Source organism: Corvus brachyrhynchos, unplaced genomic scaffold (assembly GCF_000691975.1).
Source record: "Corvus brachyrhynchos isolate BGI_N302 unplaced genomic scaffold, ASM69197v1 scaffold21, whole genome shotgun sequence".
Classification (NCBI taxonomy): Eukaryota; Metazoa; Chordata; class Aves; order Passeriformes; family Corvidae; genus Corvus; species Corvus brachyrhynchos.
Window position 1 is genome coordinate 2,012,634 of NW_008236924.1, and position 13,457 is coordinate 2,026,090.

The following is a 13,457-nucleotide window of genomic DNA, read 5'->3' on the forward strand; positions in this document are numbered from 1 at the left end:
GGACATTGCCTCCAGGGTCATCCCACACTGCTCAGCATCTCTGCTCCCATCCTTCCCCAAAGCCTTTAGCTGCAAAGACAGGCAGGAGCTTATTCTTCCTGTCTTATTTCACACGTTTTCTGCTAGCAAAACCACTTTATTTTTTCCCCTTGTTGCCACCTGCCCTTGCTGGACCGTGGTCACTGTCCCTACCTTGCTGTCTGAAGGGTGTCACCTCTCCACGTGTCCCCAGATCTCCCTGGGGATGCCCAAGCACTTTTATTAACAAGCTGCTGAAAGTTAAACACCAGCAACAAAACAACAACAACAACAAAGGTCTTTATTTCAATGACCAGAAAGAAAATTTAATTCCAAGAGCAAAGATAGTAATAAAAACCACGAAGGTGCTCCAAGCAAACTGGAGCAAGTTGCACAGATCCCTTCCCAAAGCAGCCAGGCAGATGCAGCTCTGGTCCCTGGCTCCTCCCCAGTGTGACACAGTGCAGAGCCACACTTCTCCCTGCGTGCCCCCATGCCAGCCCCTTGCTGGAGAGATCCACAGAGACCTCTCAGCCCTGGGGAAATGGCAACTCGGGGCAGGTGAGTGGCTTGGGGTGGTGATGTCACTGGGTGAGCCCACATTGATCCTGGGGAAAGAAAGGCACTTCCCAAACTTCAGTGTCATCCTGCCACCTGCCCTGGGACCACAGAGCATCCCTTCATCACCTACCCCAGCCCATGCCAATCTGACATCCCAGGGATATGGCTCCTTGGGAATCGTGGTGCTCCTGGGCCAGCAGCACAGCTCAAAGGTAGAGGAGCAAATCCAGCTCCGAGCTGTCCTCAGCTGCCCTGTGCTCACAGAGATTCCTGGGGAGCAAGCCCTCAGTTCCTGACTGTCGCTCCAGGGAGGCACTTTGATGAAGAGGAGGGACAGGGACTTCTCATTCCGGGAGGCAGAAGGACAGGGAAAGGTGGTGGCCCTGAGCAGGGACCTCTCTGGAGCTACACCCAGTCTCCCACCCCAGACTCAGCCCAGCAACACAGGCAGTAAGGATCACTGCACTGATCTGCTCCCCCACAGCTCTCTGAGGGGGTGTGGGAACTTTGAGAAATGCAGGGATAAAATTCCAGAAGCAACATTAATCCAACGACTGAGTGGCTGTCACTCCTAGAATTGAATCCAAAGCCACTGAAATTATGGATGAAACAAAAATCCCAAATCTTCAGGACTTCCATGGAGACCTGGTCTGTCCAAAGAGAGTCTTTGCTCTGTGTCTAGAGACAAGCAGCAGCCAAGCACTCACTCCCTGACATGTGGCTCATGGCCTCAATCACTGATCCTACCCCCTCCCTGCCCCTCCAGAGATGTGTATCCCTTTGACTTCACTGTGCTCTTTTGGGGGACACTGAACTATTCTCGGTCCCAAGTGCAAGGGTCCAGCCTTGGCTCAGATCCTGATTTTCTCCTGAGGAGGCAGAAAGTTCACAAGAAACACAGAACAGGGAAAAATTGCATTAGTCAAGGAGCAGAAAGTCTCACAACAAAACTTTCTGAGTTAACTCCCTTGTGCTATCAACTCCTCCCAGCCCCCAGGTCCGACCCTGTAACCTGAACCCAGCCAGGGTTGGGAACAGCAGCCTTTGGGTAGGGGGAAAAGCACCAAAGCTGACATATTGCCCCCTCCCACGGTACTTCACAGCATTGGAGCCAGCAGTTAGGAGAGTGCCTGGCAGTGCCCTGGCAAGCAAACACAGCACAGCACCGAGCAGAGCAGTGGGAAGGGGATGTCTTGACCTGAGAACATTCAAAGAGAACCATCTCCTCACCATGTGGCCATGGAGGTGGTTGGGAGCAGGACCATGAGTTTCAGACTGTTTAATTTAACCTTTCTTCCTGTTCAAATACAAACTAAGTCAAAGCTGTAAGCAGTGGCACAGCCAGCTCCCCAGGATGGGGGAAGCCACTGGCACTTCTCTGCTTCCCCAGTGCCACCTCTCCCCAGCCTCTAAATCTGCTGCAGGGGGCAGGACCATCTATAAAACCCCTAAGCTGTCCTTCAAAGTGAAAGAACCAAAAGTGAGGCAATCCCTGCACTCAGTCCTCTCTCCTAAGGAGAATCCTCCTCCGTGCAGAAGCCACTCAGCAAGTGATTTGGGCTTTGGAGACACAACCCAGCTCTGCACCCCAGTATCCCCTCTGGTGGCACAGCACGGCAGCAGTGGCACCAAGCAGCTCACAGAGGTGGCCCGGCTGGCACAGTGTCGCTGTTGCTGCAGCCGGGCAGAGGGTGCCCAGCTCACGGCTGAGGTCACTATTTTGGCGGGGAGGGGGAGGCTCAAACCACACTCAAACCGTGGAGCAACACACAGAGAAACCCAAGGGTGGAGGTGTGTCCCGAGGGAGGGCAGGGTCAGACGCGGCCCCGGGGGCTGCGCTCGGGCAGGAGGTGGCGGGGCGGGGGCTGCTGCAGCAGGGCCGTGAGGATGTGCTGCAGCTGCGCCAGGCGGGCGCGCAGCGACGTGCAGGACAGGAGGTTCAGCTGGTAGGACGGGTCAAGGGGCAGGATGGAGAGGAGCCACCAGCACCACGTCGGGCCGTCTGCTGAAGCCTGGAGAGGAGAGAGGGAGAGATCCCCACATCAGGAGCTGCGAGGTGAATGCAAGGGTGGCCTTCAGGCAGCATCTGATGGAAAACAGTTGCTCTTGTCAGGACAGCAACGCCAGCTTTGGGCAAGGTACTCCTCTGAACAGCCTTTTGTCTGTCCCAGCTCGAAACTGCTGGACAAACTAATTTAATTTCCAGACAAGCATTCCCCAGGTAGCCTCCAGATGCAGATGTAGCTGGTGAAAAGTCTATACTAAAGAGACAATGAAATATCTTGTGCATTTCCTTGTTTAAGCTGGTGCTTTTTGTAAACATGGCCCAAATCCTGCATGGTCAATGTTTTTGGGACACTGGCCATCATTTGAAGAGGTGAGGTACAGGCCATGCAGGCACAGCTGTTGGGCACTGCTTTTGTAAAGTGGCTTTTTTATAACCTGAGACAAACTATGAGGGAAAAGCTCAATTCAGCTGAAGGAAGGGTGAGTAGTTTTGTAATTCCAGAGCACGTCATTAACATGACTGCTGGCCAGGACAGCCTTAGCCTGGGACAAGCCAGCAAGAGTATATTTGTAATGATCCAGAGAGGAAACACTTTCCTAAAGGAGCGAAAATTAAATTTTGGGATTTTTTTTCCTACAGAATCTGAATTTGTCAGAGCAGTATAACAAGCAAATTGGATCCTGTCCTCTTAGCTCCTCACCTCTGGCCAGCTGTGGCTGTCTCAAAGGATCACAGTGAGAAAGGAGACTGCAGACTCAACAAGCTGCAGGGTTCGCTTCTTTGCCAATTTGTTTCCTTGCTTTTTCCCAAAGTGTTTTCAAACCCACACAGTTCAGTTTCTCAGTTCTCATTTAGGAAAAGACTCTGGGAAAGATTTTAGAACTCAGTGCTCCATTTCCAAGAACAGTTTAAAACCATAAAGAAACATCAAGCAGTTTTACAAGACAAGCCCTACCAACTCTATGAATGAGAGATGCTGCAACAGGGGTGAAGAACTGGGTTTGTTTTGTTAATGCTGGGGGGAAGCCGAGTAGGGAAGCAGGGTGGTTAGTGCAGAACAGCACCACTTCAGAGGCTCTCTTGGTACTCTGCTTAGTGCATCCCTTCCCTCAGGGCATTACCTGGATGTCCTCTTCCTTCTCGGGCAGTGGTCCATGCTGCATCAGGATGTGCCTGGAGGGGAGGTCTCCGTGCTCACAGAACCGCTGGGCCAGGCGATAGGTGCTCTCATGCAGGCACTGCAGCTCCTGCAGCTCCTCCCCAGACACCTGAACGGACACAAGAGGGACACAGGTGTCCATGGGGAGGTTCTGTCCCACTGCAGCCCAGGATTTGGCCCAGCCCTCACCTTCCTGTCCTCCAGGTACTCGATGTCAGCAGTGTGGTAGCCATCCCTGTGCCCGCGGCTCAGCACCCGGAACCGCTGCCGGCCGATGGTGTCCACCAAGGACCTCCCGTCCGCCAGCAGCTCCACCTGACGGATCTCCAGCATGCAGCCGTAGTCAGCAAAGCTGCAGGGACATAGGGACAGAAAACAGGGGCTGAGCTGGGGTAATGGGTGGTGAGAGGGCTGCTTCTCCTGAAGGTACCATCTCCAAAGCAGGAAAAGGCCCAGGAACAAGCTGTCTGGGCAGGGGCAAATTCAGATATTCAATCAAGCCTCCTCCCAGTGCTCACTAAGAGGAGCTGGAGGTCACAGCCAGAGAACCACGGAGCTCAGAGACATCCTGAGTCAGAAGCTGTTCCAAGAATGTTGTGTTTAACAGCCGCCACTGGCTCTGTGCAGCTCCAGTGCTGGCCTCATTACTTGATCCCATTTCACTCTTCAGTGTGGGGAACGCACCACCTCCCTGGTGATTTTATCTGCGAGATGCCACCGATAGGGAATCTTTCTACTCAGTATTTTAGACATTTGGGGCTGAGGCAGAGAGGGCCAAATCAGCTGGGGCAAGGGGAGGCTTGCCCAGGAGCTCACCTTTTCCCATTCTCATATATGCACATGCCGAACCTCCTGGAGCCACTCTCCTGGCACCGCCGGATCATCAGGCGGTACCGAGGCTCGAAGACGTGCAGAGGGCAGGGGATGCCAGGGAAGGACATTGTGCACACGAAGATGGGGATGTTCTTGGTCAGGCTGAGGGACAGAAGGAGAAACCACTGTGATGCCTCCCCAAGCAAATCTCATCCCAATAGCTCTGCATCAGCTGCTCCCCCAAACCAGGTGTGTCCTTTCCCACAAGAAGTGAGCAGAGCAACACTAAAGCTTCCACTTGGCTCACCAAGAGACCAAAGACACATTCTGCCCACAAAACAGCTCCTTGCAAAGATGGTCCCTCACCCCCAGGTGCCCCACTGGCCATGTCCACGCCCACCAGCACTGCTGCAATGTCATCTTGGAGGTGGGACAGACATCACTTGAGCAGAACCAAGCCAGAGCAATGGTATGGGGTGTGGACAGCCCCCTCAGAATGCATTCCAAGTCCCCATGTGCACACACACACACACAGGAGCAGTCCCTGCTTACTTGGAGAGCTCTGCCATCTCTGCCCGGTGCAGCTCCCGGCGCTCAGCCAGCTGTGTGGGGAAGGTGGCCAGCATGATGTCCTGCAGCAGCACCGTGGGGCTGTACCTCCCAGCCTTCAGGTACTAAAAGGAATTAGACCCAAAAATAGGTTGGAGAAGAACAGGGAGGAAGCCCTGGGGCCCTGCCGGACTCTGAATCACGCTCACTTTTATTGGAACTGAAGGTAATTTTAGACCAGAGAAAGTCAGGGATAAAACCCATTGGGGGATGTTGAGCCATCGAGCAGGATGGGATGTCAGCTCCACCGAGACCTCCAGACACAGCTCAGAGCCAGGGCCCATCCAACGCAGCGTCCTGTCTCTGACAGTGATGCAGTCCTTGTATGACAACCTAATTTCCCTGATGGTCTCATCCGAATCCCTTTTCATTAAAGATTAAAGCAAATCTCCAGGCTAGCAGGTTTCCCATCCGTTTCCATTTTTTAAAGTAATTAGGATTTGCTTCTCTCTCTCTCTCTCTTTTCTCCTGTTTACAATCTCACTAAATCACTGTGGCATCTTGTGGAAATGAATCTCTTGGTCTTAATTATCAACTGTCTGGTCATTCCCATGTGAGTGGAGCTGACACCACCATGCCATGGAGCTGCTAATTTAAGAGCACTGCACCTTCCCACCTCAGCCCTGGGCACACAGCCAGCAGCTGGAGCTGGTTCCCAGCTCTCCCTCGGGCTCCATCCCTTGGGACTCATGCCCTCACCTCTCTCAGGCTCTGTTTGCAGAGGGGGCAGTTGGGCCGGTGGTCCAGGCAGCGTTCAAGGCACTCCTTGCAGAAGGTGTGACCACAGGGCGTCGTCACTGGCTCAAAGAACATCCTGCAAAGGATGATCACAGTCAATGGATTGCAGAGAACAACAAAGGGAAAGGAGCACAGATAAGTCCAGCAGACACAGACTTTAATTAGTCTTTTAATTAGAAAGGCTGGGCTCAGACTGCTGGGCTTGCACAATGATGTAAGATGAGAATTGTTCCTGGCCTGAGCTCTGCTCCCCATCTCTTCTGGGTCTCGATGGAATCCCAGTGGACCCCATCAGTACACACATGGCACCCCTTAGTCCTACCAGGGCTGTGGTTCCCCTGATACCCACAGCAGTGTGTAACACAACAGGCAGTGACAGGAAAGTGCCTCCTCTCCTGCTCCAGGAACAGAGCCAGCAACAAGCACTCGAGTTGCCCACAAGTAGCTCCAGGATCAGAAATTAAATTAAGGTCTTGGGGAAGCCCTGACTCCTCCTGAACACTGTTTTCTGCTTTCAGAAGACACCCAAATTCACATAATTCAGATCAGATGCAGCCTAAATTTCTCTCCCCCATGCCATGCACAGACCTGGAAAAAGCTGCCGTGCAGGAGACCTTGACCGACTTGCGCGTCTGGCAGTGCAACACCCACCCAGCTCTCTGCCAGCAGCCGCTTGCACAACTCCCCCACGTCCTGGGACACACCAGGAATAACAGCCTGCTTTCAGCATGCCCTGTGGCACTACAACACCAGCCCCTCCCCAGCCCTGAGCCAGCAGACAAACACGGGCTCTACCCTGTTCCCTTTTCCACCTGCACCAGGCAAAGAGCTCAGAAATGTTCCTCTGTAGGTCTGCAATATCCCCATCATGGATGGAATTTCCCTGGGCAACACCTTCCTGTCCCAGCCTGCAGGTACAAAGGGCAACCACTGCTTTTGGTCTTTGACCCCACTGAACATCCCCACCTCCACATCTATGTCCCAAGGGATACAGCAGCAGTGATGCTGCGCCCTGAGACAGGGTGATCTGAGCTTCTGCCACCTGGCAGGGTGTCCCATGCCCCTGCCTTCCCCTCTCATCTCTACTGAAACCTACATATCAGCAGTACTCAGGACTGAGCTTGTACAAAGATGTGAAGAAAGATGCACACCAGTGAAGAAAACCCAGCAGGTGCTAATTCCTCATCCTTAAGGCTCTCCTGCTGGAGAACTCACCGTATGCAGAGGGAGCACTCCAAGTCAGAGATGCTCAGTGACTCCCCGAGGCATGGCTGGGTACACTTCGCTGCTGCTGTTTCCTCCTTGTTATCTAGTGGCAAAAGAGAAGAGAAGACAACCCCCCATTTCAATATAGAAAATTAATCTTTGCTTTCTGACCTTGTTCTGAGGCATAACTGCCCTTCAAAATGCTTTGGAAGTGTCAAAGAAAAACAAAACCACTAGGAAATGCAACATAAACCCCTCTCTTAACCCAACCATGTTCATCCATAGCTGGAGTGTCAGTGGGTCTCATGGTATGTGGTGGAGAAAGGTGGTATCTCCTTTTTCAGGCAGGGAAACTGAGGCATTGGGCAGTGAGATGGCCCAAGAAGCTCCAGAATGGAAGTCTCTGGAGACCTGCCATGAGCCATCACTGCTTTATGCAAACCCAGGTATGTGGCAGCCACCTGGCTGGACACTGATGGCAAGTTAATGCTGATGGAGGTGCTGCTTCCCCAGCTCATGGCATGTCCTGTCCCCCACATGGAAATTTATTCTAAACCAAAACCCATCTAAACCCATGGGAAACAAAGAAAGGCTGTCCTGACTCCACAGAGGGAACAAGTGATGACTGGCTTTAGCAAGAACTTGTCACCAAGCTGGAGCCAAAAGTTCACCAGCTCAACACAGGAAGATCAGGTGGATCCTCCTCACGTGCATGACAAGCAGAGAATGTCCTGGACAGAGCTGCCCCATCATGTGCCCATGGGATATTTGTTTGTTGAGCTGGATACAGTGCAAACACCAAGTTTTCAGTGCCAAAATGGATTTAAAAGATGTATTTTACATGAGACAACACTGTGGTACCTTTGATGACACTCACCCAACAACCACTGGCCCTGACTCTCTGCCGAAGTCTCCGGTTCTTGCTGTCGCCCCGGCTGGGAAGGGGTGGCTGTACCCTGGCAGTGCTCAGACCCAGCACCCCCTCGGCCATCTGCCAGCTCTCTCTCCTGATCCTAGGCACAGCAAGATGAAATTGAGCCCAAACCCTCCTCTCCCTCTGAATGCACAGCCCCATCTGTCCCACCAAGCCTGATGGCACCAGGAGGTTTTCCGGTACAGGCTGCTGTACATTAACATCTTGCATCTGCAGGACAGCAGGAGCATGGCCTGAACATTGCTGCCCATCACATGGTTAAAACATGGGTCAGACCTACCAACTGCTATTTGGATGTATCTGAGCCCATTTTCTGAATTCCCTCTTCTCTCCAAACCCCCTAAGTTTGTTTACAGACAGCAAAGAGAAAAATACAAGCTGCCCTTAACAGCTGCTAATGGTCTGAACTATTCTCAAGTGTGTTTTTTAGATGAAAAAAATTGAAACTCACTTTTTTTCTTTTTTTTCTTCCTGAATGTAGTGAGATGAACAGAGAGAGGAAGTCTCCTCTATTTCCCGAGTCCCCATGGCATCAGCCCCAATGGTACCTGCTCTCCCACCCTCCACAACCTGCAGATTCTCATCCCAGCACACCACCAGGTAAACATGGCTACATGTCCTGCACAATCTCCCCATATCACACCTCCTTTCCTGTCACTGGACAAGTGGGATGTCCCAGAGGGGCATTAAGTCTCCTTGCAGACTCAGATATTGCAGGCTCTTACCTGAGCTTGTGTGGAAGATGGGAGTGCTGTGCTCCCTCCACCGAGCTGGGAACCAGCTGAGCTCAGGTGAGCATCACCCAGGTGTGCAGCAGCCGTGTGTGGCTGAGGAGCATCGGCTTCCCCGAGGATCTGCATGGACAAAGCAAGGGTTGGGGGATGCTAGGAGGAAAAAGCAGGGAGGTGGGAGGGCTGCCAGGCTCCCTCTTTTTCCCCAAAGCACCCTTCTGCTCACTGCAGGAGGTGTCTGTGCTGACTGAGCACTCTGTTGAGTCCTTCAGAGGACAAGGACATCTCCCTGTGTGATGTGAGAGCCCAGGAACCCACCATGGCAGAGCCCACACACCTTCTCCATCTCTCTCCGAGCCGGCTGGAAATGGGGACTGAGTGTCAAGCAGTGCTCCCAGGCCAGCAGGGCTTCAGCTCTCTGTCCCATCTCCAGAAGCACCTTCCCTTTCCTGAAGAAGGCCTGCAGAGCAGAAAAACCTGTGGTGACTATAAGACAGTGACCAGCTGAGCGTGTGCCCCTTCAGCTCCTATGCAAGCCCTGGGGGAATGTCCCTCCTGCCTGCTCCCATCCCAAACCAAAGCACCCGGATATGTCACTGATCCCCTGCTCAGACTTGGCTAGAAAAACCCAGGACTCTCCAAAGTGCAGCAGTTGTAAAAGCCAAGCCTAGCGAGAGCTGGAGAAGGAGGGAAGGAAGGACACAGTGCCAGACCTCTCCTGTGAGAGCAACACAGCACCTGCCAGCTGGGTTAGCAACCTAAAATGGGTCTGTCAAGTGCATTTCTGAGCAGGATAAATCCACTGGCTTGGAGAATTCAGGAGGGGGGAACTGCTCCTGTACAATAATACTTGGCTCCAGTGGATGTGGCCTTCACTCACCTGGTGGTCTCCAGGCTCAGCCCTGCACACAGCATCCAGGTCCTCCAGTGCCTGAGGATACTGCCCCAGTGCCACGAACGCCTCTGCCCGGCACAGCCGCAGGGAGCTGCAGTCCAGGGCTGGAAAGAGAAATGTGGTCACTCGTGTGATGAGCCCATGGTGAGGCAGTGGGGCTGGGTGAGGCTGGGGAGAGGCCACCACAGTGGGACAGTCAGTCCCTGTGCCATTGCCTCACGCTGAGCACAGCCTGGTCCTGTAGTGCTCTTCCTCAGGAGTCACAGGTCCTGTAAGTTTCTGCAAGGAAATTATTTCCCCTAAATACCCAGTTTTAAACTCTTTGAGGCTCTTCCCTTTGTTTTTTCCTCCATCTTCCCCAAACACTCTCAGCCAAGAGGCCCCACCATTGCCTCAGGGCTCAGCCATGCTGGGATCTGGGCTTTCATCCATCTTTTTGGGATGCAGCATAAAAGCTCTACCATACACGTAGTCCCTACAGGGCTGTGGCCACAGGAGGCTCTGCGATGTGACTCACCTAGCAGAGTCACAATAACATGTTACCAAACAAGACTGCAGTGCTGGATACCTTAATTCCAAGACCTACCTGGCTGTCACTGCTCTCCTGGGGCAGATGAGAAGCCAGGGGGGTGTAAGAATCTGTCTGCACCACAGGACCTTTGGCTTGGGGTTGACCCCTTGACTTGGGGTTTCCAAGTATGAGAAAGGCTGAGATTTCCCAAAACAGAGGAAGAGAACTGAGCATCCAGTTCCTTGTCAGCGAGATGTCACTGATGGGATGTCAGGGGGCTGGGAGCACAGGTCCCACAGCCACTGCTAGTCATGACACCAAGCATTACATGCTCCTGCCATTTTCTAAATAACTGGCAGCGATATCTTCTTCTTTCCTGCCTCAGAAAACCACATAAAGACCTTCCTTCCTATCAGCACTGCCAGTGGCAGAATTGGGTTGGGGGATTTCAGGGAGAGCAAGGAAGCAGCACCCCAAGAGCCCACACTCATGGAGTAACCAGGTGTGGCAATGTTTGTGGGTTTGAAAAGCAGAGATGCCCAGACCCACCCCGTTACATCACAGCTCATGCAGGTGACCTACATCCAGTGCAGTGCTGGTTTTCCAGCTCAGGTAACAGGTCTGTGCCTCCAGTCCTGCATACCCCCAGCTCTGAGCATCGGCTCAAAGCTGCTGAGGGTTGGGGTTGGAGACTTGTTGCTCTCTGGTCCATTTGGGGAGGCCTCCAGTGTCAGGCTGGTCCTCCCACTGGCTCCCAGTTCCCGGGGGGATGATGGTAGGTCCAGCACAGGTAACTTCTGGTGGCCCTGCAGGATGCTGGCACTGAGGCCAGCCCTGTATCATAAATAAGGCACCATTCGCAGGCACTGCTGCTGCATTTGCTGTGGCAAATGTGGTGTGGGCAACATCGCCTTGCTGAAGGGCCAGGAGCTCTCTCAGGGGCAAGCTGGGTCCATGGGCCTGGCTGGCAGCTGATCAACAATCATCAGGAAACATCACTATTAGTGATGTCTCCTGCACTTCCAAGCCCAGCAGCATTTCCTCCTGGCCCAGTTCAAACATGGTGCTGACGCAGCTCTGCCAGCAAGCTGCAGGTCGGGACTGGCAGCTCCATGACAGCCGGGTGCAGGAAGCATCTGCCCCTTTCCCTGCCTGCCCCTGCTGTCACCCTGCCCAGGCACACACCACTGCTTATCACAGAGGAGGAAACTCTGCCATGGCTATTGCTTCCTTGTCCCTGTGCCCAGCATGGAGCATAGGGAGACTTTGCTCCCTACCTGGTGTCACCCTAACCCAGAGCGCAGCAGAGCCAGGCACAGCCACTCCTGCACCACTTCTCCACTGGCCATGCTGAGCTGTGCAGCAGAGCAACACTTGGTCCCTAGCAGCTTGTTTTCCTTTATAATATTAGCCAAGACCCTAGGGCTCGAGTCAGGAAATATAGGAACTTGCTGCTCAGTACCCCATCCCACAAGCACCCATCCAGAGGTGAAATATCCCAGCCCCTGAGGATGGGTAAGGATGAACAAATAGGTACAAAGTCCAGATGCTTATTTTCCATGTGGGCAAACCCATTCAAACATTTGCACAGCCCAGCAATAGAACGACTGATTTGGCAAAAAAAAACCCCATTCCAGATGTGTAAAACAGGGCAATGAATCCTGCATTTCTCTGCTGCTACAGCTATTTTTGATCTATGATATCATTACACACCAGGGCCATCAGCCAGCTGGCAGCCTCACAGACTCGCCAGCCTCCATGCTCCAGGCATGTCAGAGGGCCTCCTGTGCTACACGTTACACTGCATTTCTCTGTTGTTCACTCAGAAAACATGAAGATAAAAAGTTGACAGTTTACTTCCACCCAAGCAAAGCGAGCTGGGCTACAGGCTGGGCTGAGCAGGGCACTGCAAACCGGCCCTATCACACCACAAATAAAATATTTCCGAGGGTCTAACATTTATCAGTGGTTCTGTTTCAAAGTGAAAGGCAGCCCGTAAAAAGTTGTGCAGCCGAAAGCTGGCTGCAGGCTGCAGGAGCTGGAAAACGCATCCTGAAAGCACCACCCACGTGGCTGAGCCTGGCAGCCCCTGGCAGCAAGCACGGGTTCACTGGAGCTGAGGCTGTGACTGCAATTTCCTTGTCGCCCTCAGCCAGACTTTCCTGTCTTTTGGGGAACAGACGTGCAGGGAAGAGTGAGGACAGAGTTTGCAATGCTTCCTCTTTATACTCACAAGGGATTTTTAAAGAAATGTGTGATTGTACACCCCGATCAGGCAAAAGCCTGGAAAATAAGTACTAGAGAAGTGTACATGTGCCTTTGCTCTGAAGGAGGGTGTGCAGCGAGAGATGGATGCCTCTGGAGGTTGCATAAAAGGACCTGTTTTCTGCTGCCAACACCAGGATCGACCGGTCCGCTCAGCCCTTCGTTTCCAGGCTTACCCTGAACCTCTGGCACTTGTCTCGAAGCAGGCGATGAATAAGAGCCTGCGCTGCGGGAGGGGAGCTCAGTGCTGTCATAGAAACGACGTGGAGAAAGGAAATTCTGCCTCCGTCGCCCCAACCCCCTGCTCCAGACATATTGTATAACCCCTTTTATTTAAGTATTAACTTTCCAAGAAATCCACTTACAGCCACACGTTGAAGCAGATCAAACCCCACCCCTCGGGCCCGATCCTGGCCCTGCAGCCAAATGTGTCGCCAGAGCCGGCTGCAGAAGGGGCCGGGCTGGGGGCCGACCGGCACGATGGGGCTGGCACAGCAGCTCCGCCAAGGTTGTGTCCTCGCCAGGTTTTGGGGGGAGAGGACGTGTCCATCCCGGACTGGACAAGTCCCAACCACTTAACATAATGGCCACCCCCCTGGGCAGAGCTCTTCCTCTGACCCTGAAATATTGCCGGGCTGCAAGATGTGAGTATCTGCTGCACTTCCCTCTCCAGAGGCACGTGGCCGATGGGACACAGGCAGCGGGCCTGGCCGGGGATGAGCAGCGTGGTTTGCCTGACAGCCCACCGCTCCCAGCACCTCGGGACATCCACGGATATGGAAGAAATGCCCAGCAGCTGCGTTCCCCCTTCCCATCCCCATCCACACCAGCCCTCCCTTACAACACTTCCAGCTTCCCACGTCTTCCAGCTCTGGACCGTGCAGGCTTGGAGTGCACTGAGCTGCTGGGACACGGTGACCTACATTGGTACCCACATTGGTATCCACCTGCTGCAACAGCCCATCCCGTGCCTCCCCGTCTCTGCTGCTGGGCTGGCCCCTCGCCCCCC

The 13,457-nt window shown here is 53.4% G+C and overlaps 1 protein-coding gene across 1 annotated transcript in view; it reads right to left on the reverse strand.

Annotated features, from left to right (window-relative positions):
• Window positions 1-298: 298 nt before the first annotated feature.
• The window catches only part of LOC108445146 (LON peptidase N-terminal domain and RING finger protein 1-like), a 23,089-nt gene continuing 9,930 nt past the window's right edge, over window positions 299-13,457 (reverse strand). Inside the window, exons 2-12 of the mRNA XM_017728039.1 lie at window positions 9,658-9,887; window positions 9,115-9,237; window positions 8,772-8,900; window positions 7,990-8,125; window positions 7,122-7,215; window positions 5,868-5,982; window positions 5,112-5,233; window positions 4,563-4,721; window positions 3,936-4,098; window positions 3,709-3,855; window positions 299-2,591 (exon numbers count right to left, since the gene is read on the reverse strand). Coding sequence (XP_017583528.1) covers window positions 2,394-2,591; window positions 3,709-3,855; window positions 3,936-4,098; window positions 4,563-4,721; window positions 5,112-5,233; window positions 5,868-5,982; window positions 7,122-7,215; window positions 7,990-8,125; window positions 8,772-8,900; window positions 9,115-9,237; window positions 9,658-9,887 — 1,616 coding nt within the window. The 3' untranslated portion in view covers window positions 299-2,393. The remainder of the gene's footprint in view (window positions 2,592-3,708; window positions 3,856-3,935; window positions 4,099-4,562; window positions 4,722-5,111; window positions 5,234-5,867; window positions 5,983-7,121; window positions 7,216-7,989; window positions 8,126-8,771; window positions 8,901-9,114; window positions 9,238-9,657; window positions 9,888-13,457) is intronic.